General features: G+C 45.4%; 1 protein-coding gene across 1 annotated transcript in view; it reads right to left on the bottom strand.

Annotated features, from left to right (window-relative positions):
- LOC140404691 (latent-transforming growth factor beta-binding protein 2-like) overlaps positions 1–22,632 on the bottom strand; it is a 685,726-nt gene extending 663,094 nt beyond the window's left edge. Inside the window, exon 1 of the mRNA XM_072493356.1 lies at positions 21,521–22,632. Within this exon, the coding sequence (XP_072349457.1) occupies positions 21,521–22,302 (782 nt within the window). The 5' untranslated portion in view covers positions 22,303–22,632. The remainder of the gene's footprint in view (positions 1–21,520) is intronic.
- Positions 22,633–27,145: the final 4,513 nt, after the last annotated feature.

The following is a 27,145-nucleotide window of genomic DNA, read 5'->3' as shown; positions in this document are numbered from 1 at the left end:
CGACCTGCACCACAGAGGCAAGTATCCGTCAGCCCCCACCCAGATGACCTGTCACAGATGAGTTGCTCATGCCAGCTGATGACCCTTCCCTCTCACTGACTACATGTCCTTTCTCCCACAGGATCTCCGTCGGATGGTGCCGGCCCATCCAGGATGGCCTCGCTCCCTGCCGTCCAAGAGGAAAGGCCCAAGGATGCCACCGTCTGGGCGTCACAGTTGTCATCCCCACCCTGCACAGAGAGATACACCTTGGTGGGCTCAAGTAGTGGACAGGTTTCGGGGGCACATTCTGCTGAGCGCTTCACAGTTGCTGATGCACATCAGGTGGAGGCAGGAAGGTGCAGGAGAGACAGCAGTCAAAGGTGTGCTGGATCCCAGGACTAGCTGAGTCTCATTCAGATGTTGAGCCTCTGGATCAGGATACAGTCAATAGGGTGCGGCCATGAGATTCAAAGGGGAATGTAGGCGATACTCCAGCAGGTCCATAGCTAATTAGAGTAGGCCCAAAGGCTAAGGGTGCAGGAGATTGCACTGGCAATGCATGGCTCCGAGGCCAATACTGATAAGGTGGTGACCGCAGTGGAGAATCTGGAGCATGACGTCAGCACCATGAGTGGCGGTGTCGAAGACTTGGCTCAGTCAGTGACGGCCACGGCTGAGGGCATAGACAGCACGTCCCAGACGCTGGTGGAGTGTCCTTGATGCAGGTGGACCTTTCCGAGGAGCTGCGGAACATGTCCCAGTCTCAGGGTGGACATTGCCGAGGTGCTGGGGGGCATGCCCCAGATGCTGGGTGACGTGCACCAGTCTCAGGTGGACCTTGCCGGGGCTTGGCGGAGCATGTCCCACCCTCAGGTGGGCATTGCTGGGGCACTCCAGACCATGCCCCGGTCATTGAGCACTGTGTCTCAGACGCAGGTGGACATTGGATTGGATTTGTTTATTGTCACGTATACTGAGGTACAGTGAAAAGTATTGTTCTGCCAACTGTTTAGTTATATCATTCCGTACATGAAAAAAAAATACATAGGGCAAACATAAAATACACAATGTAAATACATAGACACAGTCATCAGGTGAAGCATTCAGGAATGGAGTATTACTCAGTAGTGTGAAGAGACCAGATCAGTCCATAAGATGGTTGTTTAGGAGTCTGGTTCCAGCGGGGAAGATGCTGTTTTTGAATCTGTTAGTGCGTTTTCTCAGACTTTTGTATCTCCTGCCCGATGGAAGAAGTTGGAAGACTGAATAAGCCAAGTGGGAGGGGTCTTTGAATATGCTGCCCGCTTTCCCAAGGCAGTAGGAGGTATAGACAGAGTTAATGGATGGGAGGCGGGTTAATGTGATGGACTGGGCGGTGTTCACGACATTATTTTTCTTACAGTCTTGGACTGAGCAGTTGCCATACCAGGCTATGATGCAGGCAGATAGGATGCTTTCTGTGGTGCATCTGTAAATGTTGATAAGGGTCAATGTGGGACATGCCGAATTTCCTTAGTTTTATGAGAAACTATACGTGCTGTCGTGCTTTCTTGGTCACACCGTCAACATGGGTGGGCCAGGACAGATTATTGGTGATGTGCACACCTAGGAAGTTGAAGCTGTCAACCATCTCCACCTCGGCCACGTTAATGCAGACAGGGATGTGTACAATACTTTGCTTCCTGAAGTCAATGATCAGCTCTATAGTTTTGCTGACATTGGGGAAGAGATTGTTGTCACTACACCACTCCACTAGGTTCTCTATCTCCCTCCTGTATTCGGACTCATTGTTGTTCAAGATCCGACCCATTTTGGGCGTATCGTCAGCAAACCTGTAGATGGAGTTGGAGCCACATTTTGCTGCGCAGACATGTGTGTGTTTATAGGGAGTATAGTATGAGGCTAAGTACACAGCCTTGCTGGGCCCCAGTATTGAGAGCTATCGTGGAGGAGGAGTTGAGGTGTTGTTATTTATCCTTATTGATTATGGTCTATGGGTCAGAAAGTTGAGGATCCAGTGCAGAGTGAGATGCCATGTCCTAGGTTTTGGAGCTTTGATATTAGCTTGGCTGGGGATTATAGTGTTGAAGTCGGAGCTGTAGACAATAATAGGAGTCTACGTATTGGCCAGACATTGCAGAGCATAGCCCGGTCACAGGGGGACACCGCGGAGGGCATTGACACCATTGGTGAGCTGCCATGGCTGGCAGAGCCTCGAGGGTATCTGGAGCTCAATCCAGAACCAACCCCCCCCCACCCTAGGGCATTTGGGCACCGATCGGGAGTGCGGAGGACTGGAGGCCGGCCCAGAGCGTCCCCACAGGGAGATGACGGCAGTCACCAGTTCCCCCGAGTCCACCCTCCCTTTCCCCCGACAATGCCGCATCTCGGGGTCAGCATGCAGAACAGGGTGGCATGGCCAGGTGTATCCTGGGGACACACCTAGACGTAGCGGTAGAGCACGGAGGCTAAACACATTGAGGATCACTGATAGGGTATGGGGGCAGCAACATCAGAGGCTAGGGACAGATGGGGTCGCGATTGTACTTGTGCACCATTAAAACACATTATACCCAAGGCATGTGAAACGTCCGTTACGTTATTCCACACTGCGGGCCATCTGCACACCCCCTTCCCCAGCTGCACCCTGGCGTCCCAGGCCCACGCCCCTCCGGGCTCGCTGCTACTGGAGCAGGCGCTGGTCCCCTCCCCGGACCATAAACACACCCTCTGGTCGCAGGGATGTCCCAAATGCTGTGGTCCAGGTCCTGGGTGTTGGAATGTTGGCTGCTACCTCTGGTGTTGATGCCTCCAGAGTTCAGGCAAAACGCCCAGGCCTCACAGTCTGATTGAGATGCTCGGCAGTACCTACGCCCTGCTTCTTGGCACACCTACCCACGGGAATCCACTTGGGAGCTGCGAAGTGCTTACACTGCTAGAATTTCCAATTCACCATGAGCATTAGCCTTCAGCTGTGCAGCCAGCAGCCGCCACGGTCAGTGGGAGTTAAAGTCACCGTCACCATATTGCCATGAATGGGGCTCTGTCACGGGCGTGTTCAGTGGTGCAGACAGGCAGCAGCTGAAGTTCCCCCTCCATTATAGGTATAAACGATCCGGGGGTTGGCATGCCGGGCCCGCGGCACAGGACCACTAACCCCCCCCCCCCCCCAGCCCAGGGACAACCCCATGATGGCTGCCTGGTCTCCCCCCCCCCCTCCTCCCGAAGACTCCCCCACACCTCCATGCACTGGTGCAGTGCCCCCAGGCTGACTGCCCGATTTTGAAAATGGCTACTCACCTCCTCGGATGTCCACAGCAACCATTCCGCTGGCTTCACGTTTTTAAATAGGTATCCTAAACAGTGCCTGCATGACTGCTTGCTGGGGAGGCGGTTAGATCATGGGTGGCCGTTCAATAGGGGACTCTTCCCGTTAATGGTATGGAGTTTGGGCTTAATTGGTGTTTATTGGTTTCTCACCACACCGCGGTGGGATTCAGATCTCGCAAACCGGAGCCGGCCGGTTGGATCAGAAACCAATTGGCGCCCACTGTGGTTCCCGATTTCGGCCTCTCCCGCCATTCAGCCGCCCCCTTATTTTCACGTCTGACGCAATGAGGCCAGTAGACTGCGCCCATAGTTATCCAGAATTGCAATGCTCCCCAGAAGGTCCCATGTGTTGCAGTTGTGGCTCAGCACCTGCCCCATTTAACCTTATTTATTTCTTTGATCAGTTAATTTTATTGATTGAATCAATTATTTTTTAGTTTTATTCAGTAATTGCTTTATCTAGCTAATTAATTTAATAAAGGAATAGCACGTAAGTTTTGCAGCTTAGAAACAAATGGAACATATTCACCAGCCACTGGAGATTTTAAAAAAGCAGCATTTCTTTTTTACCCTTCGGAACTGAATTTCCATTTGCAGCAAATTCCCAACTTTACCATTCTATTAAATAAGAACACTTGCATGACCACTCTGTGCTCCACATAGTACTTCTAAAGCCAGCAGGCAAAAAAGGTTTCCATCCTAACAGTCTGGGCTGGATTTGAAACAGGGCCCCCCTAGGTATAAGGGCAGAGTTTAAGCCACTGTCACATAGTTTCTCTCTAATTACTGTGTGTAAGCCAATCTCAACAAAATGATAGAAACTACAAATCTTGGAAAGCATTTTTGAATTTTGAAAAATAAAGTCTGTTTTTGTTTTGGAATGAAACCATCAAGAATACTGTAATTTGTTTTTTTATTGCAATGTTCTGGCTGGATTTAGATATCTGAAGCCACTGGATTTTGTGAATTCTCTCTAAATCTGATCAACAATTGAACTTTGCCATCATCATTTGCAGCTTGCGACAGAACAAAAGGAGCTACCACACGCTCCTGAGCTCCCTTTTCCTACCACGAAGAAGCATTTCTCCCCCCCCCCCCCCCCCCACAACTGTCAGTGCCTCAGTAAATATACAGATCTACTTAATTATCCAACAAATGTGTGAGACATATTTATTTAGATTTTATCCATCTCAACAGGCTGAATTAAAAAATTATCCTCAGGAAGTAATAAAAAAGTTAGTTCACTGTCTATGAATCTATCTTTCAAACACTATTGAAATCCTTTTCAGACAAGGTTAAATGCAACTCCATTTCAGTAGCTAACAATCTAACATTGTAAGTTACAAGGTAATATTCCTACCTTTTAACTTTGAATACTGCTGTGGGAAAGTCAGCTGTCTTACTAAGAATAGGAATAACAAAGTGTGATTTCTAAACTTTGATATTCAGAGCTTAAATCTTCATTCACCTCTTTTATGTTACGGTAGCACAGTGGTTAACACAGTTGCTTCACAGCTCCAGGGTCCCAGGTTCGATTTCCAGCTTGGGCCACTGTCTGTGCGGAGTTTGCACGTTCTCCCCGCGTCTGCGTGGGTTTCCTCTGGGTGCTCCGGTTTCCTTCCACAGTCCAAGGGCGGGATTCTCCGACCCCCCCCCCCACCGGGTCGGAGAATCCCCGGGGGGGCGGCGCGAAGCCCGCCCTGACGCCGGCTGCCGTATTCTCAGGCGCTGTTTTTTTGGCGGGGGCAGGATGCATACCATGCCGGTCTGGGCCGTTGGCAGCGCCCCCCCCCCCAGCAATTCTCCGAGCCCCGATGGGCCGAGCGGCCGTCCGTTTTTGGCCAGTCCCCCCGGCGTGGGTTACACGTGGTCTCACACGGCAGGACCTGGCAGTCAAGTCGGCAGGGGCGGGGGAGTTCCGACCCGGGGGGGGGCCTCCACGGGTGGCCTGGCCTGCGATCGGGGCCCACCGTTCTGCGGGCAGGCCTGTTCCGTGGAGGCACTTCCTCTGCACCGGCCCCTGTAGGGCTCCGCCATGGCTGGAGCGGAGAAGAGAACATGCACCAAAATACGCTGCCGGTTCCGCGCATGCGTGAGATCACTTTGGCGCATGCGCGAACTCGCAGGCGACTGGAGCGACGCCAACCCCTCCGGCGTCCACCTAGCCCCCGAAAGTGCGGATAATTCTGCACTTTGGGGGGCTGTTGACGTCGGAGTGGTTGGTGCCGGTTCTCCCGCCGGCATGGGGACTTAGTCCCCCAGAAGGGAGAATCCCACTGCAAAGATGTGCAGGTTACATGGATTGACCACGCTCAATTGCCTTTAGGGTAGGTGGGTTACGGGGACAGGATTGAGGTGTGGGTTGAAGTAGGGCGCTCTTTCAAAGAGCTGGTGCAGACTCAATGGGCTGAATGGCCTCCTTCTGCACTGTAAACTCTAATATATTAACTGAATCTTTCACCATGATTCCTTGGGCTGACTTTTTAAAACCCAATTGGGGCAGCAAAACAGGTGGCCCATACTTTCCTGCTACTGGATGCCAATTTGGCAGCATGTTTCAAGCTTCGGGCTATTTTGGAACATGTCAGCTCAGAGGATGAAATGACTACCCACGTGTAAGTGGCAGGTAACTAGTTAGGTGCATTATAGGGTCTAACAAGGCCCCTCAGGCTCCACCAGCTGGAATTTTCCAGGTGGACCACCTCCTGCTACCCCACCCCAGCAGTAGGTAGATATGGCCGATGAAAGGAAGTGGCCCCTCAGCGGTAGACAGGGGGCAACACTCTCTCTGGCTTGTTAGATTCTCACCCACGCATACAAATTACGACTACAACAGCAGCCATAGGCTGTCCTGTGGAGGAATTCCCCTTTCACAATGGCAGTCTTTCAGCTGTGGCCAGTTTTAATTTGAGGTCTTTTGCAAGGTGTCAAGAAGGTGCCTCCATCTTGACGTGTCATCTTGTCATCTGTCTCTTACCTACAGTGACATGTCCCACATCTGATGGTGGAGCTGCTGTGCCCCCTGTGCTGAAGGGTCTCCAGCTGGACAATGAGTGCATTCTCTGACCACTAATGGGTCTGGCACTCAAAAATTAGAAGAATGGGTGTATTACGTTGACGCCATTTGGGATCAGGACCTGGAAATTATGCTGATGCTGGGGTTAAAGCTCCTGAACAAAGGTTCAGTCTTCTATATCTAATATACATTGTATAGTAGCCCATTGTTATTTTTCTGGTAAATTATTAGACAGTCAACCGCAGAATATTATTGCAGAATTTCCTCAGGGCAGTGGCCTCGGCCATCTTCAACTGCTTCATCAATGATATGATCTTCCCTCCATCATAAGCTCAGAGTGGGGATATTTGTTGATGATTGCACAATATTCAGAACCATTCATAATTCCTTAGATACTAAAGCATCCCTGTCCATATTCAACAACACCTGGACAATTTTAAGCTTGGGCTAATGTGTAGCAAGTAATATTCATGCCACATAAATGCCAGGCAATGACCATCTCCAACAGGTGAGATTCTGACCATCGCAACCTTGACATTCGTGGCAATACCATCACTGAATCATCACTATCAACATCCTGGGAGTTACCATTGACCAGAAACTGAACTGAATTAGCCAAATATATACTGTGGCTACCAGAGTAGGTCAGAGGCTGAGAATTCAATTAAGTGTAGCCTCGTCTCCTGACTCCCCAAAGCCTGACCACCACCTACAAGACACAAGTCAAGAGTGTGATGGAATGCTCTCCATTTGCTTAGATAAGTAGAGCTCCAACAACACTCAAGAAGCTTGACACTGTCCAGGACAAAGCAGTCCACTTGATTGCCACTCCACCCATTCAACATTCACTCCTCCAACACACAGTGGCAGCAGTGTGTACCACCCACAAGATTCAGTACAACAACTCACCAAGAGTCCTCCGATAGCAACTTCCAAACCCACAACCACCACCACCTAGACGGACATGGGCAGCAGATGCACGAGAACACCACCACCAAGTTCCCCTCCAACGATATACCATCCTGACTTAGAACCCTACACCGATTTCTTCACTGTCGTGTGTCAAAATCTTGGAACTTCCTTCCGAACAGCATTGCGGTATTCTTACAAAACATGTACTGCAGCAGTTCAAGATGGTGGCTCACCATCACCTTCTCACAAGCAATTAGGGATGCACAATAAATTCTGATCCAGCCAGTGATGCCCACATCCCATGAATAAATAATTTTTAAAAAGTCAGATTTATAAAGAGAAGTATGCAGCTTCAGCAAACTTCAAACGAAGGCAAATATTTACACCATGTGTGATCTGTGATTTTCATTTAATATTTTCATAATTCGTGGAAATGACTTCATCACGTCACATATTAATTACAGGAACTATCTGTCCTCTTTGTAAATCCATTTTTAGATGAGTCTCACTTAACCGTTAATAGACATGTAATTTCAAAATGTATTTACCTGACTGAATTTCCAATACAATTGTGCATTTAAATCTCAGTCACAGAAGAAGATGTATCCTGAAGCAATATTAATTTATACTTTGTTTCCAACATAGGCACTTACTCCAATGTGTTCCATCAATCTATTTAAGATTATACTATCGCAGTGCTCTGAATAGCCATTTTGAAAATTACAATTACAAAGTACGTCTGGATGGAATTCATTTTCATCAAATATTTTTCATATTTCATGGAGATTGAAGTGTTGGGCGTTCTGGATCACATACAGGTCACCAACACTTGAAGTAGTGCAACACTATTTTGTTAAAAGGTTAACTACTTAAACATACTTGAACTGTGGGTAAATACGATACCAGCTTTAACTAAAGACCTTTGCCTTGTCCTAACCAGTTGATGCACTCAGCACATGGTGAATGTCTGTGTTGCAGGTTGTGAGCTCTCTGCTCCTAGCTAGCTGCTACTCAAATGAGCGGGAACTCTGATGTCCCCTGTCTTTATAGTGCGTGTGCTCTCACTGGTGATTGACTGCGGTGTTGTGTGTGTTGATTGGTCCCACTGTGTGTCCATCAGTGTGTGTCTGCACCATGATATACTGGTGTATATTATGACATCCCCCCTTTTATATAAAAAAATGTGCCTGCGTAACAATAAATAGTATGTGGTGAATGTTTTTGACTACGTGTGCGACAAATATTTACAGGACTATGTACATAAAACTAAGCTATTTACATGGGAAGGTGCCTGGTGCAGAAAAAAACAGTGTGACACACAAATAACGAGATGAACACTATATACAAACCACTTGAACGATTAAACAGAAGAACAGACCAGAGAGTCCATTAGTGCAAAGTTCACAAATTAAGTCTCTGAGGTGGGCGACGAATTCTGGTTGACCGTCAGGGTGGCACACCACTCATCATCTGGATTGATGCTGTATACCGACAGCGGCTGGTGTCTTTGCTTCGGGGACAACCTGTTTTTCGTTTCGACACCGACTCGAAAAGGCGCCTTCGGGTCCTCGGTGTCACTGCTGTGTGGGAGGTCCGCATCGGGCTCGGTGACCGTGGGTTGAATTGCCCGAACATTCCTGCAAGGCTGGCTGAAGATATGAATTGGAAGGCTGAGCTGCTCGACAGCAGGCAGCATAGTGGCCAAGTCTTCCACATCGTAGGCATTATCGAGATGTTGCGGGGCATTGCCACTTTAAATGGGCGGAGCCACAGTTGCCGCACGTTGTGACGTCCACTGCGCCACTGCGCATGCGCGGTGCGGTCCTGCGTGGTGCGCGCCTGCGCATTACGTTCCTCCATGTCGCCGTCCCCTCGTTTGGTGCGTACAAGCACGGCAGTCCGCGAAAAGCGGGCGAAATGGCCACCCTCATCCAGGCGGAGGCCCTGGAGGTGTTCAATCACTTGGACCCGTTCCGCCTCGTGGGGACCTTGCCGCGCCGTTTCAGCCGCTTGTATATGGGAGTACCGAGACTGGTAACATTTTCCTGTAGGACACAGGTCTCGATGGCGGTCGCTAGGGTGAGTTGCTTTACTTTGAGGAGCTGCTGACATAGGGTGTCCGGCTGAACACCGAAAACGATCTGGTCGCGTATCATGGAGTCGGGAGTGGGCCCGTAGCTACATGATTGCGCAAGGATGCGGAGGTGCGTTAAAAAGGATTGGAAAGGTTCGTCCTTACCCTGCAAATGCTGCTGGAACACGTAGCGTTCAAAACTTTCATTCACCTCTACACTGCAGTGAGTGTCAAATTTGAGGAGAACCGTCTTGAACTTTGTCTTGTCTTCATCATCTGCAAAGGTGAGAGAGTTGAAAATATGGATGGCATGGTCCCCAGCCGTGGAGAAGAGAAGAGCAATCTTTCTTGTGCCGAGGCGTCCTCCCTGTACGTGGCTTCGAAGGTAGAGCTGGAAGCGCTGTTTGAAAATCTTCCAGTTGGCCCTGAGGTTGCCGGCGATGCGGAGCGGCGGCGGCGGGCTGATGTTGTCCATGTTGCAGAATGACGGAATGCTGGAGGAAGGCAGATCACTTGCAGGTAGGTCTAAAAAGTGCTAGTATGCGACCACTCCTGGTATCATGATGCGTTGGGTGTTCTAGATCACATACAGGTCACCAACACTTGAAGTAGTGCAACACTATTTTATTAAAAGGTTAACTATTTAAACATACTTGAACTGTGGGTAAATACGATACCAGCTTTAACTAAAGACCTTTGCCTTGTCCTAACCAGTTGATGCACTCAGCACATGGTGAATGTCTGTGTTGCAGGCTGTGAGCTCTGTGCTCCTAGCTAGCTGCTACTCAAATGAGCGGGAACTCTGATGTCCCTTATCTTTATAGTGCGTGTGCTCTCACTGGTGATTGGCTGCGGTGTTGTGTATGTTGATTGGTCCCACTGCATGTCCATCAGTGTGTGTGTGTGTGTGTGTCTGCACCATGATATACTGGTGTATATTATGACAGCGATGACTTCATCACATCACATTTTAATTATAGGAACTATTTTTTTACTTTGAAATCCATTTGAAGAAAATATTTCAAACATGTGCTCAGTAACCTAATTAATAATCAGTGCTTCCAGCTGCATAAGAGGCAAACCATAAAAGAACAAATGATGCACCATTAAACCCATTTATTTTAACCACTTTACACAATTAAAGAGAGAGCCTTATTAGCAAGATTCCTTTTAAAAATCTCAGGTTATTATGACTAATGCCTAAATGCTTTTTTGCTTTTGCTTTTTTGATGGTTTACTCCTTAACCCTACTTGTTTAAATTGGAATGCTTGATATAAACAAAAAGCATTATGAATATCTATAGGATATGATTCAGGCCTCCCTTTTGGAGAAGACTGAAACTTGCTTGCATACTCACTAAGAATCATCAGGTCAACCCATTCATCGGCAGATGTTGTATCCCTGAGGACTTTTATAGTGAGTGTTTTCTATTTCACCATTACTCCCAACTTCTTTGGTGGCAGGCAATTTAGCTGCAGCTTTTGGAAGGTTCTAAATTACAGTGAGTTTGGGGCAAAAGCTTCAAGAAGTGGTTAATTCTCATAGTGTCACGGTATATCACCAAATAGGCTGTTTGATTCTGTGCTTGTTGCTCCTGTTCTGTATTTCAACGCCACAATTTAATTTAACAAAGCAGTTTGAGGCTACAGCTGTTCAGCCATTAAACGTGTGTAGCTGTTGCCAAGCCCAGCTCTATTGTAGCCATTTTGATAAATAGACAGCTTATTTGAAATGTTTTGTGAGTGTTTGAATTAAACTTTTGTTGGATCTCAAAGTGCTGGCTGCTCAAGACAGATGGATGTTCAGTGCTTAGGTTATTTTTCATGTCAGACATTGGATTCATATGCTAATTCAAATGAATCTGACATCTGTTTTACTACTCATTTGTATTGAGGACTGGTTTTATGAACCATTGGGTCGAAAAAAATAAACACAACTGTAGATTCTCCATGTCTCCCAGGCAACATCCTCCCCCCTCCCCACCCGCCCACTTCACTCCACCCCATTCCCCACCCCCATAGTTGGCTTGTTTTCCAGCATAGTTGATTTTACAATAATTCCCCTGTCTACTGAATAATGAACATTAAACAGAAAATAAAATGAAAAATGTGGTCTGTATATAATGTATGTGGAAAGTAAGCCAAATGTGGTAGGGTGAGAGCAGAAAAAGCATCAGCAAACACGTTTTTGGAGTGTGTGGGATTTGGCAAACTAGTGTGCCTCCCAATTTATACTGGCAAATATCCATATTCCTCTGTATTGGCCTAGGCCTGCTTCCAAGGACTGCATTGAGTTCAGGTTGAATTGGCTTTGGGAATTCATCTAGTGTAGAATACAAAATGGAGATTGGAGTCATCCAATTTACCTATGAACCTGATATCTAAAAACTAAATGAAATCGAACAAGTGCGGCTGATGTTTTTCATCTGAAAGGTGAATATTTGTTTGGGTTTGTTGCAGTCCTAAGGATGGCAGTAGGGCTGATGCTGGAAGGAACTGCTGGTGCAGGGGAATATTAAGTTTTCACCAGACCATTGCTAGATAAACTGTTGCCAAAGAGCTCTTGCAGCGGGTAAAGTGGGTGGGCCTTGCTCTACTCCATCCTTCTCACTGTCATCCTGTTGCAAATATTCCTCCATCTCCACATCTTCCTTTGTAGCTGGCTTCATGAATTAGCTCCTCTGGATGGCAAAAGTTTGTAGCATTTGCATGCAATAACAATCCTAAAGAGGACTATACTAAGATTGATCTAGCAGCAAAAATATTGCCTCAGGAGGCCTATTGTCTGGCCTATCAGGTCTTGAAAGGAGGCATAGCACCAGTTGTATCTCATCTCTGCATTTTTGATTGGGTTCCTGGGAGATCAACCATGATCTAGTTAAATGATGGAGCAGACTCAAGTGATCTGAATTTCCTACTCCTGCTCGCCCTACTAATGTTCCTATATCATTGGCCAGGCTTGGATAGAATAGCCATTGTTCCCAAACAATCAGTATCTGACCTGATGCTTGGGATGAAAGGGAGAAGGGACTGAGGACTGATGCAGGATAATGGCATCATGCATGCCTATTAGGAAACAAGGCATAGAATTGCAATGTGTACTTGTTGCATATTCAGTGAGTGGAATCCCTTCCTATTCATGTAGACTCTGGGCTCCTTTACAAGCAACTGCAAGTGTGTAAGTGTGAACTTGGTAACACCTTGCACCAGGGCAAATCCTGCAACTTTAGAAATGCCTAGAGGCTTTGTCATTCTAATTCATGCGGAAGTTATGAAGTCATTAGCTTTCAGTGTATCACCATCTGACAAATTCAGAACAGACAAGGATACCTAACCTTGTACTGGGCTGTCCTTGGTGCTGCATCAGTTAACAGATTTCTGTGACAGCCTCTCAAAAGCATAGCCCCATCATACACTTTACAGTAAACTATAGTTAAGAATTTCGGCTCTAAATACTGGAGTTAGAGCTCTTGTTCGTTGCCTTCCTTTTGCTACTCTGCAGCTGCAGGTCCCTGGATTCTAGCCTGTTCCCTCCTTCTCCTCTTCCAGGCACAATACAAATGCAAGCACAAAACGGAGTGAAAGCTGTATATTGGAACATTCCAGAAAAAAATCTTATAGAATCATAGAATTTACAGTGCAGAAGGAGGCCATTCAGCCCACTGAGTCTGCAACGGTCCTTAGAAAGAGCACCCTACGTAATAATTAATATTAATCTTTATTGTCACAAGTAGGCTTACATTAACACTGCAATGAAGTTACTGTGAAAAGCCCCTAGTTGCCACATTCCGGCGCCTGTTCAGGTACACAGAGGGAGAATTCAGAATGTTCAAATTACCTAACAGCACATCTTTCGGGACTTGTGGGAGGAAACCGGAGCGCCCGGAGGAAACCCACGCAGACACAGGGAGAACATGCAAATGCCACACAGACATTGATCCAAGCCGGGAATTGAACCTGGGACCCTGGAGCTGTGAAGCAACAGTGCTAACCACTGCGTGAGCCTACGCCTCCACCCTATCCCAGTAACCCCACCGACCCTTAGGACACTAAGGGGCAATTTAGCATGGCCAATCCACTTAACCTGCACATATTTGGACTGTGGGAGGAAACTGGAGTACCCGGAGGAAATCCACGCAGACACAGGGAGAAAGTGTAGACTCCGCACAGACAGACAGTCACCCGAGGCCGGAGTTGAACCTGGGTCCCTGGAGCTGTGAGGCAGGAGTGCTAACCACTGTGCCGCTTCTGCTCACATACCAAATTACTTCTACAAACGGTCAGTTCCTGCAGTACAATTCCCAGAAGTTTCAAAAGCAGCACCGTTGCAGTCCAAATAAACTAACCATTGATTTAGCTGAGAACAGTTGATGATCTCTTTAAATATCCTTGGCAATGCCTGCTCACACCCATGAACTCTGTAACTGATATTGAATTGATAATATCAATTGTCAGAGCTGTTGAAAAGGAGATTTAGGACTTAAAACAAGCGCAGGACCAAACGGGCTTCTTTAAATCAACACCTACTGATCTTGGACGGATGTGCTATTTGCCTAAATGAAGAAAAGAGTAAATGTGTGATGGATGAAATCTGTGCAAAATTAAGAACCATTTTTGGAGCCCCTAAATGTACCCATGCCACCTGACCCCAGAATGTCTATGCTGAGGCTTATTTTCTGACTGAAGCTGGCATTTAACCCCATATTCTTGTTTAATTTTCATACTTGCAGAATCATGGAAAGCATTGGAGGGATTCAAAATCTGCACAGTAATCTGGCAGGCCATGGTGCGCATGCTCCTCCCATAGCTGTAACTATCCTTAAAGCAGTTAATAGGAAAGGCTTTATGAGCTTCCACAAACCATACTCAGTAGGTGGGGAGAGCCCTACACAGAGCCACTAGATGTGAGCCCCCAACTGGATTTCCATGCTGAGACTGTCTGGAACTGGGTTTGAACATTGTACTTTCTGAGCCGAAACAGAAGTATTACCAGAGAACGAGCAACTTGTATATTCTAACAATAGAAAGGAATCCCATATTCTAACAATAGAAAGGAACAAAGATATTGAGGCAGAGATCCTTCTTTATTGTTACATAATTCATATGTGGCAGTAGCTATTTTTAATATTTAACAGCTATTTTCTTCATGTCCGTTTATATATTCTGTGCTGCTACCTTAAAATACCGTTCATTCCATACCTTTGTGCAATTTGTCAAATCAGAAAATTCTTTTGAACCTCTAAAATAGACCTGTGAGTAGTTAATTCATGGCACTCTTCCATTAATATGCAACCATGCTCTCCATCCCTACCATGATCATAACACTAAATATGACTTTCTGAATTTTTTATTGTGCAATCCACCGATTTGTACCAGATAAGTGGTTCATTAACATCTTTACAAACAGGATCGTTGTGGTTGTCTTTGCTCTGAAATAAGTTGCATTCCTAGGCATTGCTTATTTAAAATCATGCCTTCTCATGATTTCTTTGGACAATATAAATTAAGCAAAAGATTTTAAAATTATATTTTTTGAGAAAAGAATGTATGGACTAACACTTTTCATTATTTTACTCACAGTGAAAAGTGGGGAGGGAACAGAGTCACATATATTACAGAGTTCAAAATTATTCCATTGGAGCCTTTTTTCTTAGCAATCGATTGGTGGCAACAGGAGTGTGATCCATCGAATGAATGAATTGATTTAATCATGACCAACGCATGACTGTCGTGTGGGACACTTTGCCAACCTACTTCTACATGGTACAAAGTAAATATTTTGTTTTTATGGTGGTTAGAGTGAGTTTTTATGCATGATGTGAATTATGTACGTTATCATGACCGAGTACCTGTATAACTATTATAAATCTTTAAAGGCATATTTTGAAATACTACATTTTAAAAATAAATAAAACTGGAACTTGAGATGGCTCCTTGGAGCTACCAGATGGTTTTGTGGGTTAAACCATCTTATTTCTCAAGAAGACAAAGGCATTTTTTTCTCAATTGACTCACTCTGGTTCCAGCCAGGTGATAAATGAAGCTCCATCGAACAAATTTGCTTTGTCAAATCTGAAGGTTTTGGCCACCTACATTTTGGGCCATGACTCAACACAGATGTGAAGTCACATGATGCAGTGGCCACCTTGGCTGCTACAGATAGAGTGGACAATTTAAACTGCTTTTAAGAGATATCTTCAGAGCTGTGGGCAACACGGTGGCACAGTGGTTAGCATTGTCGCCTCACAGCGCTGAGGTCTCAGGTTCGATCCCGGCTCTGGGTCACTGTTCGTGTGGAGTTTGCACATTCTCCCAGTGTTTGCGTGGGTTCCGCCCCCACAACCCAAAGATGTGCAGGGTAGGTGGATTGGCCACGCTAAATTGCCCCTAATTGGAAAAAATGAATTGGGTACTCTAAATTTATTATTAAAAATGTTTTAAAAATGCGGGCAGAATCCCATCAGAGAGAGAGAGTGGCGGACAGGCAAAGCCATTGACTGCTGCAGCTCATTAAGCAGCAAAGTAACTATGTACAAATAAACTAGTGGTGTTCTGCAGGGATCAGATCTGTCTGTAACTAGTGGTGTTCCACAGGGATCAGTTCTGGGACCTCTGCTCTTTGTAATATATATAAATGACTTGGAAGAAAACGAAGCGGGATGATTAGCAAGTTTGCAAATGATACAAAGATTGCAGGAGTTGCGGATAGTGATGAAGATTGTCAGAGAATACAACAGGATATAGATAGGCTGCGGGCTGCAAAATTGGGCAGAGAAATGGCGATGGAATTTAACCCGGACAAATGCGAGGTGATGCATTTTGGTATATCCAATTCAGGTGGGAGCTATAAAATAAAGTGCAGAACCATCAGGAGCAGAGAGACACAGAGAGATATGGGCGTGCAGGTCCACAGATCCTTAAAAATGGCAGCACAGGTGGAAATGGTGAAGAAAGCATATGGCATGCTTGCCTTCCTAGGACGGGGTATCGAGTATTAAAGCTCGAAAATCATGTTACAATTATGTGGAACGTTGGTTAGGCCACATTTGGAATACTGCGTCCAGTTCTGGTCACCATATTACCAGAAGGATGTAGCGTAGAGGCTTTGGAGAGTGTACAGAAAAGGTTTATCAGAATGTTGCCTCACATGGAGGGTATTAGCTATGAGGAGAGATTGAATAAACTGAGATTGTTCTCCCTAGAGAGATGGAGGCTGAGAGGCGACCTGATAGAAGTTTGTAAAATTATTAGGGGTATAGATAGGGTGAACAGTTGGAGGCTTTTTCCCAGGGCGGAAATGACAATTACAAGGGGGCACAGGTTCAAGATGAGGGGAGAAAGGTTCAGTGGCGACGTGGGGGGGGGGGGGGGGGGGGGGAGTTTTTTTTTGCACAGAGGGTGGTGGTGGCCTGGAATGCGCTGCCAAGTGAGGCGGTTGAAGCAGATATGTTAGCGACCTTTAAGACTTATCTGGATAGGCACATGAACAGACTGGGTATAGAAGGATACAGGCGGTTGGTCTAGATAGAATACGTGATCGGCACAGGCTTGGAGGGCCAAAGGGCCTGTTCCTGTGCTGTATTGTTCTTTTATTTTTGTTCTTTGTACAATATCATGGAAGAGAAACTAAATCTCTTTCTCACTTTTTAAAAAATAAATTTAGAATGCCCAATTCATTTTTTTTTCCAATTAAGGAGCGATTTAGCGTGGCCAATCCACCTAACCTGTACGTCTTTGGATTGTGGGGGTGAAACCCACACAAACATGGGGAGAATGTGCAAACTCCACATGGACAGTGACCCAGAGCCGGGATCGAACCTGGGATCTCGGCGCCGTGAGACAGCAGTGCTGACCACTGCGCCACCGTGCTGCCCCCTCTTTCTCTCTTCTGACCTGATCCTTCTTCAAGGTTGCCTGTGAAAGCCACCTCCAACCATATCAATTGTAGGAACTAAACAACTGCAAAATCTACACATTTTCAAGTCCTTCACTTATTAAAGTCAACTATGCAATACCAGGCCTGCACCGAAATAGAGACAGAGTTAAATTCCAACTTTGTAATTACTGATTTGCTTTCAGCTGTATCTAATGTTTGTCTGTGTAATAGTGTGTGGGTACGTTGGGTGAGTGAGACTTCACTTTTTCATTAACACTAAGGACACGTGTCTGAGAAATAAACTAACATTAATTTTTAAACACAGAATCTTGCTGCTGGGTTATTCAAATTGACCCAATCACTCTGAGGGTAAGAAAATACATGCATCGACATACAAATATTGATCACGGGCCATAGAACGTTAACGGGCATAATTTACCAGCTGCGTCCCACCTGAATCGGGATGGGATGAAGCTGGTAGATCCCAGGAGAGGCCTCTTCCTGACTTGTTACACCTCGCGAGATCTTGCGTGATGTCCGGATCAGGATCCCACCCACAATGGCAGGACGAGATTGCAGAGTTAAGTGTGCTTTAAAGCTCACTTAACTCTACCAACGCCAGATCCAACTGGCTCCTGAGATCTACCGGCCTCGTTGAGAAATCCCCAGCTGAATACCATCTAGCACTTGTCCCCATAAATGGGGATCTCCCAGGCTATCGGAGGCCCTCAGGTGGATGCTATCTAGGCAGGGTGGCACCCTAGCACTGCTGATGCCACTCTGGCAGTGCCACCTGGATGCCATCCAGGTTGGTAGTGGGAATGTGCCAAGTGGCATTTTGCCTGCACCGGAGAGCTGGCCCTGTCCATATGAGGTGGGGTGTAAGGGGTTCGAGGACCTCGCAACAGGTGAGTTGGGCCATTGGGGGGGGGGGGGGTTCCAGGAGGTCGGGGGTGTAGTGACCTGTACATCTACACACACACACCAGGGACTATAGCACAGATGTAACAGTCACAGCATCACTAAAGGGCAGCATCAGAGGAGGGTATAAAGGGTCCGACCCAAGGGAGGATCCGCCTCTTTTAGAAGCACAGGGCTAGTGAGCAGCAGCACATAGAGACAGCTCAGCATGGGCAGCTTACCTTAGCTTCTCTTGTTTTACCTCTTGACTGTATTATGTCTGGTTGAGCTCTGGAGACAGAACAAACCCACTGAATAAAGTATTTGTGTTAACTGGAGGTCTACAATCTTTATTCAGATTTAGAGAATAACAATGGGGGGGGGGGGGGGGTTCAAGAGAAAATGGTGTCCTGAAGCATCTTGAGCTCAGGCACGTTGGGGCAGCCAGAATAAAAAGGGTGCTGTTAGATAGCAGGAGGAATGACCCCTGTAATGTGCCCAGAACAGACTATTTTTTTCCATTAGATTGTGCCCAACATCTTAGAAATTGTCCATGACAAAATATTGAGAAAACAAAGGCACCATACAGTCTCCAATTGGCACATATGTCAATAAAGCTCTCTGTATTGCCCAACAATGTATCAACGGCCGACATTTCCTCTTGCAAGTTAGGCCCTTCTCCCCTAGCCAGGTCATATTAAAGTATGACACATACAAATGTGAAAGGTTAGATCCATTAGATCAGATCCAATGCCCTTCATTGTATCCTGTGGATATCCTGCCATACTTTAATTGACTTCCTGTTGTTATTTGCACACCAATGCCTTCCAGCAGACATGTGCTTTAAATGTATGGCTGTTACAAACTGTTACTGTTGCAGCATTGCTCGCAATATTGCTCTCTGCTGGAAAGTGCAGAAATGTGGAATTCTTTTACATTTTGGGGTATTGTATTTCTGCCTGTTTTCTTTTCATTTTTGCCTGTTGCCATTCATTATTTCATTCAAATCTCCAAAATAAAAAAGAAAGGCCAGTCTTCTTTAATTCCACAGGGATAAACGGCAGAAGACGTGTGTAGACTAGTATTGGTCACAACATTCATAGGTATTTAACGACATTCCCGTGATCACATCTTCGGAAGAATGTCAAAGCACTCATTGATTTGACTACATTTGTTATGACTGCACCCGTTTTGGATTCTCCCGGTTCAGCTTTTCGAAATTGTTAGCAATTATTTTCTCCAATATATCATTAAAACCTAAACAGGACGGGAGCCTTTAAAATGCATATAATTTAGTTGCCTTGTTCGAAAGAAAAACGTGGAAAATAGTAGGGAATGTTTAATTAAATAATCCAACAAATTGGATCAAAGCTGTCAAGTTCCATTTTTTTTTTTGCAGTGTCTCTTGTTTTTATCCCACTACAAACAAGTAAACATCATTTTAATCATTTCAATGAGCTTGCGATTGGTCCCGTAAAGTCTCAATGTTGGCACTGGTCTGACTTTGACAACGATCTATTTACTCCCTGACCTTGAATACATACACAGGGTGTGCTTTTGGGGTGCGCAAATAAATTAAATCAATAAATTTCAAGTGTCTCCTTTAGAAAATCTTAGGTCGGCTGTTTTTGTTTTGTTTCAATTTCATGTGAAGCAACAAGGGGCGTTTGAAACAAGACACTAGGAAGCTTAATTGATCTCTGTGGATTTGAACAACTGATCTCCCTCGTTTGATCGTAAAATAGAAAGGACTTTAGGAAAGTTAAAAGTTGCAATGTGTTACCACTCTAAGAGCATGCAAAAAAATAAATTACAACCCAGACAACCAACTCAGCGACAACAAGCATGTCCGGTGAAGCAATGCAGTTTCATGTGTTTACAAGAAATTGCTTATTAGTGGCATTTCTCCCTTTGCTTAATGAGTATATATTTTACTCTGGCTAACTGTGAACAGCTACCTTTGTTTTCCTTCCTAAGATCTTGCTATTCAGGGATGCGCTTTCCCTATTAAAATACAAATCTGTCACTAGTCCAAGAGCGAGAGCAGAACAAAACCAATTGTGAATTAAAGCGAGTTTTCTTCCTGCAGAAGTGCTCACCGCGCCCCACCCCCTCCCTCGCAAGTTTACTGTTGGCGCCGTCGGTTTTTTTAAAGAGCATGAAGTCATTGAAGCCGAGGTTTGTGATTCCATTCTGAAGCAGCTGATTAAAGCCAGGTATGTCCTTGGCTTTACTCTGGAACCAACCGGGGAACACAGGTCGGGATATCGTTAGTCATATATATATATATATATATATATATGAATCTCTTCTAGACTTAACCCAAATGGACGAGTACAAAGCATCCGCCTTTAAAAAGGCAAGAGTCAGGAACTACGTTTAATAAAAACAGAAAGAAAGTCTGTTCAAGATTTGAGGTTTAGAAAAACACATGATCGTCATGATGTGATTTCGCGTCTACTTTCCTCTGTACATGTATCACAATCTAAACGGTCCTTTGCAAAATACCCATCGACGTTCAGATCGTTTCACTTCAACACAAGCGACGCCACCGAGAAGTGATTGAAACCAATCGGCGAACAAACTACAACCCTCCTAGTCTGACTTGTGTGTGTGATTCGAAGTACGGATGTGCTGAGATACTTTAACAAACTCCTTCATTGTGCTGTAGCGAACCCAGACTTGCATTTCTAATCCATCTACGTTGATATGTGAATCGCTGCCCCCTAACACGCGGTGCGTTTTTAACTCGTAAACTGCTGTGCCTCGCCAGTTCATGTGGAGGGGGGACATTATCCCAGGTCTCCACGGGGCGAACCTCAATTGAGGTGCGAAATCTTAGGTCGGCTGTTTTTGTTTTGTTTCTGCGAGTGATTTAGTCCAGTGTATTATTGGCTCTAAATTTTGAGTAACAACAAACTCATTCCAAATTCATGGTCCTCCGGTATGTAGGAAACTGTACACAACTATGGTACAATGTGTCAGCTCTCCGGGACATCTCCTATTAAGACAATATTTTAAAAAAAACAAGGGGAGACATTTTGTGTGCGGTACAGCCAATTGAGCCACCTGTCATTCCCAGGATAATACTCCCAGTGCAAGCTGAAACCACAAGGAAATAGCCTGGACTAGACAATATTGTGGAAGGACTGGCTGATATCGACTGAGACTAGATATAATGTTATAACGTCCTTTTCTTTAGAATCGCAATTTCCAAAATAGCTGCAATAGTCTTGTATAAGAGAAATACTAGTGCAATATTGCAAAAGGTTAAATACCCAATTTTGATTTAATACCCCCTATTCACGTACAGAAGTTATTTAGGTAGTATATTGTCTGAGTCATTACGTACTGTATTTTTGAAGTTGAGTGACTATTGTTATGTATGTAATATATTCACAGCATTTTATTCAGATATTTTCATTCTCACCCTATCAGTCTCCTGCCCGGTGCTCGTCTCCCTGGGGTTTGTCTGGCAATCTGCCTGTTTCTCAGCTGGGATGTACTTGCCGTTAGCCGGGTCCTCAAAGAACCTGAAGCCAACAAGCTAGCCCGGACAGGTGAGAGTTTGCTGCCCTGGGTGGAAGCTGGATTCTTCTCCTGGGGCGAAAGAGACCTGCCGCCGGCGTTGGAATGAAAACCACGGTTCACTGTGGACGAAGCGGCGTAACTCTGCCTTGCCGGGGTCCGGCTGTTGCCCTGGGCTGTCCCGTGTTGTTTCCGGCTGCTCTCCCGGGACGATGCCGCGCTAATGCGGGATGCGATGGGGCGGCTTATCTTGGCTGAGGCAGGGTGGACTGTCCTGGATCGGACGGGGGAATCGCTTGGCCGGTGAGATGCCGCTGGACTGGCCCCGGCTAAATTCTGTCCGTTTACCCGGGTGAGAGCGGTGCTGTTTTCCCGGGCAGCGAGAGCTCCGCTGTGGCCAGGTGACACTTGGCTCGGTGTGCGGGATAACACAGGGGCGCTCGGCTCGGTTGGCGCCCGGGTTGCTGCGGTATTTCTATCGTGGCTCCTCCGGCCGCCCAGTGTGGTACTGAGGGCTGCCATCCTGGCTCTGCTCGCTGTCAGGTTGGAGACCGCCTGTCCAGTTCGGAGAGCCGCAATGTGGGCAGACCACCCGCTAAAACTCCTCTGAGACTCACTCAGGACAACAAAACTCCCCAAAATCACCAGCACAGGGAAGCAGATCCAGAAGCGGCTGCACTGCATCTTCCACGCTGGCTGATTCTGCTTTCTTACAAACAGCAGATTCTCAGTTCAGTCTCCTGTTATAAGATCCCAAGAAGTTCTTGCGCAAAACACACACACACACACACTCAAAAACTTTCTCGGAAAGCTCCAATGAAAACGCTTTCCTTTTTCTCCCCTCCCTTATTAATATGAAAAGCACTTCCGAGACCACTCCACATCCACCTTTAGAAGTTTGCCGGATCCGGTAGATTCTGGTGCATGTGGGTGACTGTCAGTAAATGTGGTGGGGGAACAGAAATAAGCCAGCCTCTGCCTGGAGAGTTTTTAAAGGAACTCTGGCTTTCCTTTGCGATTCCTTCTGAAACATGCCTGACACATAGAGGACGCTCTCGCCCACTCTCAATGCAGCGTGACGTAGGAGAAAAGCTAATTTAGCATCGGGAGGATTCGGATTCTGTGCTGCTTGCAACACCAGCCTGGTGACAGGACAGGGAGGGGAGGAGGTGGCTTGAATTGGGGAAAGCAAGGCGTCAAAGCTCATCCATCACCCCAACAGTTCCAATGGGCATCGCAGTGCACACGTCCAGCGGGAATATATGTGCACAGTGCTGTGTCCTAAGGGACACATTCAGCCTATCTGTTAAGGCGAACAGTCTGCTACTTAAATGCACACAGAGGCAGGTTCCGATTAAAACGTTGACCTTGCGGCGGGAACACCGACCAGTTTACTGAGGTTTCATAAACGCCCGTAATTTGGGAGCTCGAGCTGCCGGCGGGCCCGGCGTTGTTGCAAGTTGCTGGCCCTCAGGTTTTAATGGGGCGGTGGGGGTGCACCAAAAGGACGATCGCCCGCAATCAAAGTGACAACTTATTCATTTATGACGTCGGATATATAGAAGGTTTGAGGTCAAATCTATCCATGTAGTTGGGTTTCTTTATTTGCAGCCGCCGAGGCTTGTGAAAGTACTTTGGTCTCCACGTCTAACGTTTTCTAATCATGTTTCCTCCAGGCGCTGGCAGTCATTTTCAACCCCCACCACCCACCACCCCATTCAGAGAAATCCAAACGCGGAGGCTGTCGTTTCAAAGAGATGCAGCAACATATCAAAGTGAAAATCCCGGCGAGTTTGTGCCGCACGGAAGTTCAAAGCAAAGTTAAACGACTTGGGATACCAGTTCGGAATCCGGCAGCATCAACTTTCCTTCCTCATACTTTTAGCAGTGAGCTTATTTGGCACCTGCAGTAAGAAAGGACATTTATCCCATCCCACAATTCTCAAATTGTCCAGCTTCCCCGAGCTAATACCAGCTGATACCGTCTCCCAAGCGTATCAGAATTTACAGTGCAGAAGGAGGCCATTTGGCCCATCGAGTCTGCGCTGGCCCTTGGAAAGAGCACCCCACTTAAGCCCACACCTCCACCCTATCCCCACAACCCAGCAATTTAGCACGGCCAATTCATCTAACCTGCACATCTTTGGACTGTGGTAGGAAACCGGGGCTCCCAGAGGAAACCCACGCAGACATGGGGAGAACATGCGGACTCCGCACAGACAGTGAGCCAAGTCGGGGATGGTACCTGGGGCCCTGGAGCTGTGAAGCAACAGTGCTAACCACTGTGCTACGGTGCCGCCCATATATCTGAGATAGTGTAACAACTGCCCGGAACCCCAGATGATTCCTGAATCGAGGTTCCCTTGATGCAGCCTCACGAGCGACGACATGTCATTTTATTTCCTGACACTCCATTAATAATGATATACCAGTAAGAAATTACAGGACGCTGAGGACCTGGGTTCTAGCCTGTCCATGTGGGATTTGCACATTCTCTCCGTGCTTGTGTGGGTCTCACTTGCTAAATTGCCCCTTAGTTGAAAAATAAAGAATTGGGTACTCTAAATGAATACTGCGAATCAGCGTGTAATTTCAAAAATTAACAATAATCTCGAGCATCAAGTCTGATATAGTGTCCCAATCGTTTTGAGACTTCACAGAAGGTTTAGAGGGTGAATACAACAACAACTTGTATTTATAACATGCCTTTACATGTGGCAAAGTTCCCCTTGGCTTTTCACAAAAGAAACAAAGAAAAAATCAACAACTTTGGCTCTAACCAAAATTCGAAATGAATGACTGGTCAGGCCCCTAATTTTAAAAAAAATCAGATCGAACAGTTCTTTTGTAAATCATGAATGAGCTCGGCTTCTGTTAAATCATAATTTTTGTTAAAATCATAGAGATTTGCGGATTTATATGTTTAAAACTTCTTAGACATCAATAGAAATAAAAATCGAGAGAGGTATAAAGTGAGCTGCCGGTGTGCTATCACTAGTGTTATTCTATCCTCCAAAGTCAGAAAGTTTGAAGTGCCTTTGGATTCTCTGGCTGTTGGGGAAATCAATGCAATTGTTGCAACAGCCTGGAATGGAAAGGGCTAGTTTGCCCATGTGTCAAAATCCACTGTACCATTCTGGGATTCACCAGAATCACTGGGATTTCATCACTGGGATTCTGACTTCACCTGATGAAGGAGCAGCGCTCTGAAAGCTTGTGATTTCAAATAAACCTTTCAAATGAATGTTGGCTTTAACCTGGTGTTGTGGGTCTTCTTACTGTGCCCACCCCAGTCCAGCATCTTCACAATCTGGGATGATGAAGAGCAAAGATTAGCCACTTTTCACAGGGAAAGAAGGGAAATCAAAGGACAGATTATTCAACATTCCTCTCTGGACCAAGAACATTCTGGCAGACTGTTACATAGTAAAGTCATCTGGTGTGCCTTCAGAAACTGTGGGATTGTAAAAGGAGGAAATCATAAATACTTTAAATTTGAAAAAAAAACTTCATTTGATATGAAAGTATTTCATGACACTGTAATACACTTCACCCTGTATAGTTTTCTTCTCAATCAGAGCTAGTAAATGATACAAACTGAATGACATCACCATATTGAATTGGTTAAGTATCATTTGGGGGGCAGGGAGCAGAGATTTGCAAGCCAGGAAAGGCACTAATAACAGAATAACCTCTGCAGTAAACAGGTGAAATCTCCCCCAATTTCCCACACACACGGAATGCTGATTTCCATCCTGCCTTTGGGGATGGGTTGGGCAGGAGGTAAATGGAGACCAGCCACTTCCCAACAGGAAAGGAAAGTCAAAGGGCAAGTCAACCAGGGCCAGTTTCATAATTATACTTCCCTGTAGCACTGTTTTCTATTATGACTAAAAAGTTACTTTGCAACAAGTATTAGTTAACAAAAGTAGAAAGCCAAAATATGCATTGGATAAGCTTTCACTGAGGTCAGATTTTATCCCAAATTTATTTTCCTTGGTTTTCAATTTAAAACTGTGATTATATCCATCTCAATTGATCTAATTTGGAGCAGCTGTAAGTTGTGTATTTTAATTGTGAACAATTAGGTCTGATTGAGGATATCTGGTGTTATTCATGTGCCCTGGCAGGTCAGGCAATCATTCTCTTCCCCTTTGCTTCTCCATGGAAATGGAGAGTTCTTCTTTATTCCTCCAGCAGGCATTTAGTCAAAATTACAAAAGACAAAAAAATTAGATAAGCACTAAAATAGTTTGATCACTCATTAGCACATCATTATTATCTCAACATAAGCCAAACACATCTCACAGCAGAAACTTCAACATGTCATTGTACATAAATTAAATAAAATGCACTTAGTGGAGCATAACACATAAGACAGTGATCAATCTGTGGGAATAACAGTGACAGATTCGGCAACTGTATCAGGAGTGAGAAGATGATAAAGACTCAGATCAGCTAGGATAATACATTTTCCCTGCATTTTGTTGAAGATAATAGATAAATTCGAACATTCCCGTACCAGCCTCCCCGAACAGGCGCCGGAATGTGGCGACTAGGGGCTTTTCACAGTAACTTCATTTGAAGCCTACTTGTGACAATAAGCGGTTTTCATTTCATTTTCATTTCATATGATTTGGTCAAACTGCCTGTCCTAGTTCCCCAGTAACAGTGCAGATGACTATTATATATATATAGATATTCTGAAGTGGTTGTAGATAATTCACAAAGTAACTGCATTTATTGTACCACACTGGGGAGTACCGAGAGACACGTAGCATACCACATATAGAAATGCATCAATCAAATGTGTATCTAGATATAAAATAGTGAAAGAAAAATAGATCAATGGAGAAAAAATATTGGAAGAGTTTATATTAAATCCTAATATCTATTAAAGTAAGTTCACAGCAACCGTTTAGTCCAAATAAGCTAAAACAAAATAAATTTGCTTCCTTATGTGTTATGCTCCACAAAGTGTATTTAATTTAATTTATATTTTACAGGAGAATGAGATGTTGGAGTTTCTGCTGTGAGATGTGTTTGTCATGTGTTGAGATAATAATGATGTGCTAACGAGTGATAAACCTATTTTCATTAAAGTTGCCAGTGAACGATAGTGAGTGATGGTTGATTTCTCATTTGTGCAGCATGAACAGTCACTCCAACACCCTTTGCTGATACAGCCTCCTTTAATGCTCTGTCACTTTATTATTCAACACAAGGTCACAACTCCAGCAGTGTTGACTGACTATCAGAAAATAGGGTACATCGGCATTTGCACCAGATTCAAACTCCCTTTATGTTGCTTTGATCCCTGTGTTGCAGAATGCAAGGTTGCTGTCACTGAAAAATATATTTATTTTATGGTACAGATTCCACTCACAAAGTAGAAACAATCCATGTTAGTGAAAGATCAATTCAGACCAATAAGTGGAAGCTGAATTACTAGTCTTTATGAATTCTCTGGGCTATCAGTCTTCCCATGACCAGATTAATGTGGTAGCATGAGCCACCTAACACAGCT

The sequence above is a fragment of the Scyliorhinus torazame genome, chromosome 2 (assembly GCF_047496885.1).
Source record: "Scyliorhinus torazame isolate Kashiwa2021f chromosome 2, sScyTor2.1, whole genome shotgun sequence".
In the NCBI taxonomy this organism is placed as follows: domain Eukaryota; kingdom Metazoa; phylum Chordata; class Chondrichthyes; order Carcharhiniformes; family Scyliorhinidae; genus Scyliorhinus; species Scyliorhinus torazame.
The sequence above is the reverse complement of the archived record's forward strand: the minus strand, read 5'-3'. Positions and strand labels throughout refer to the sequence as shown.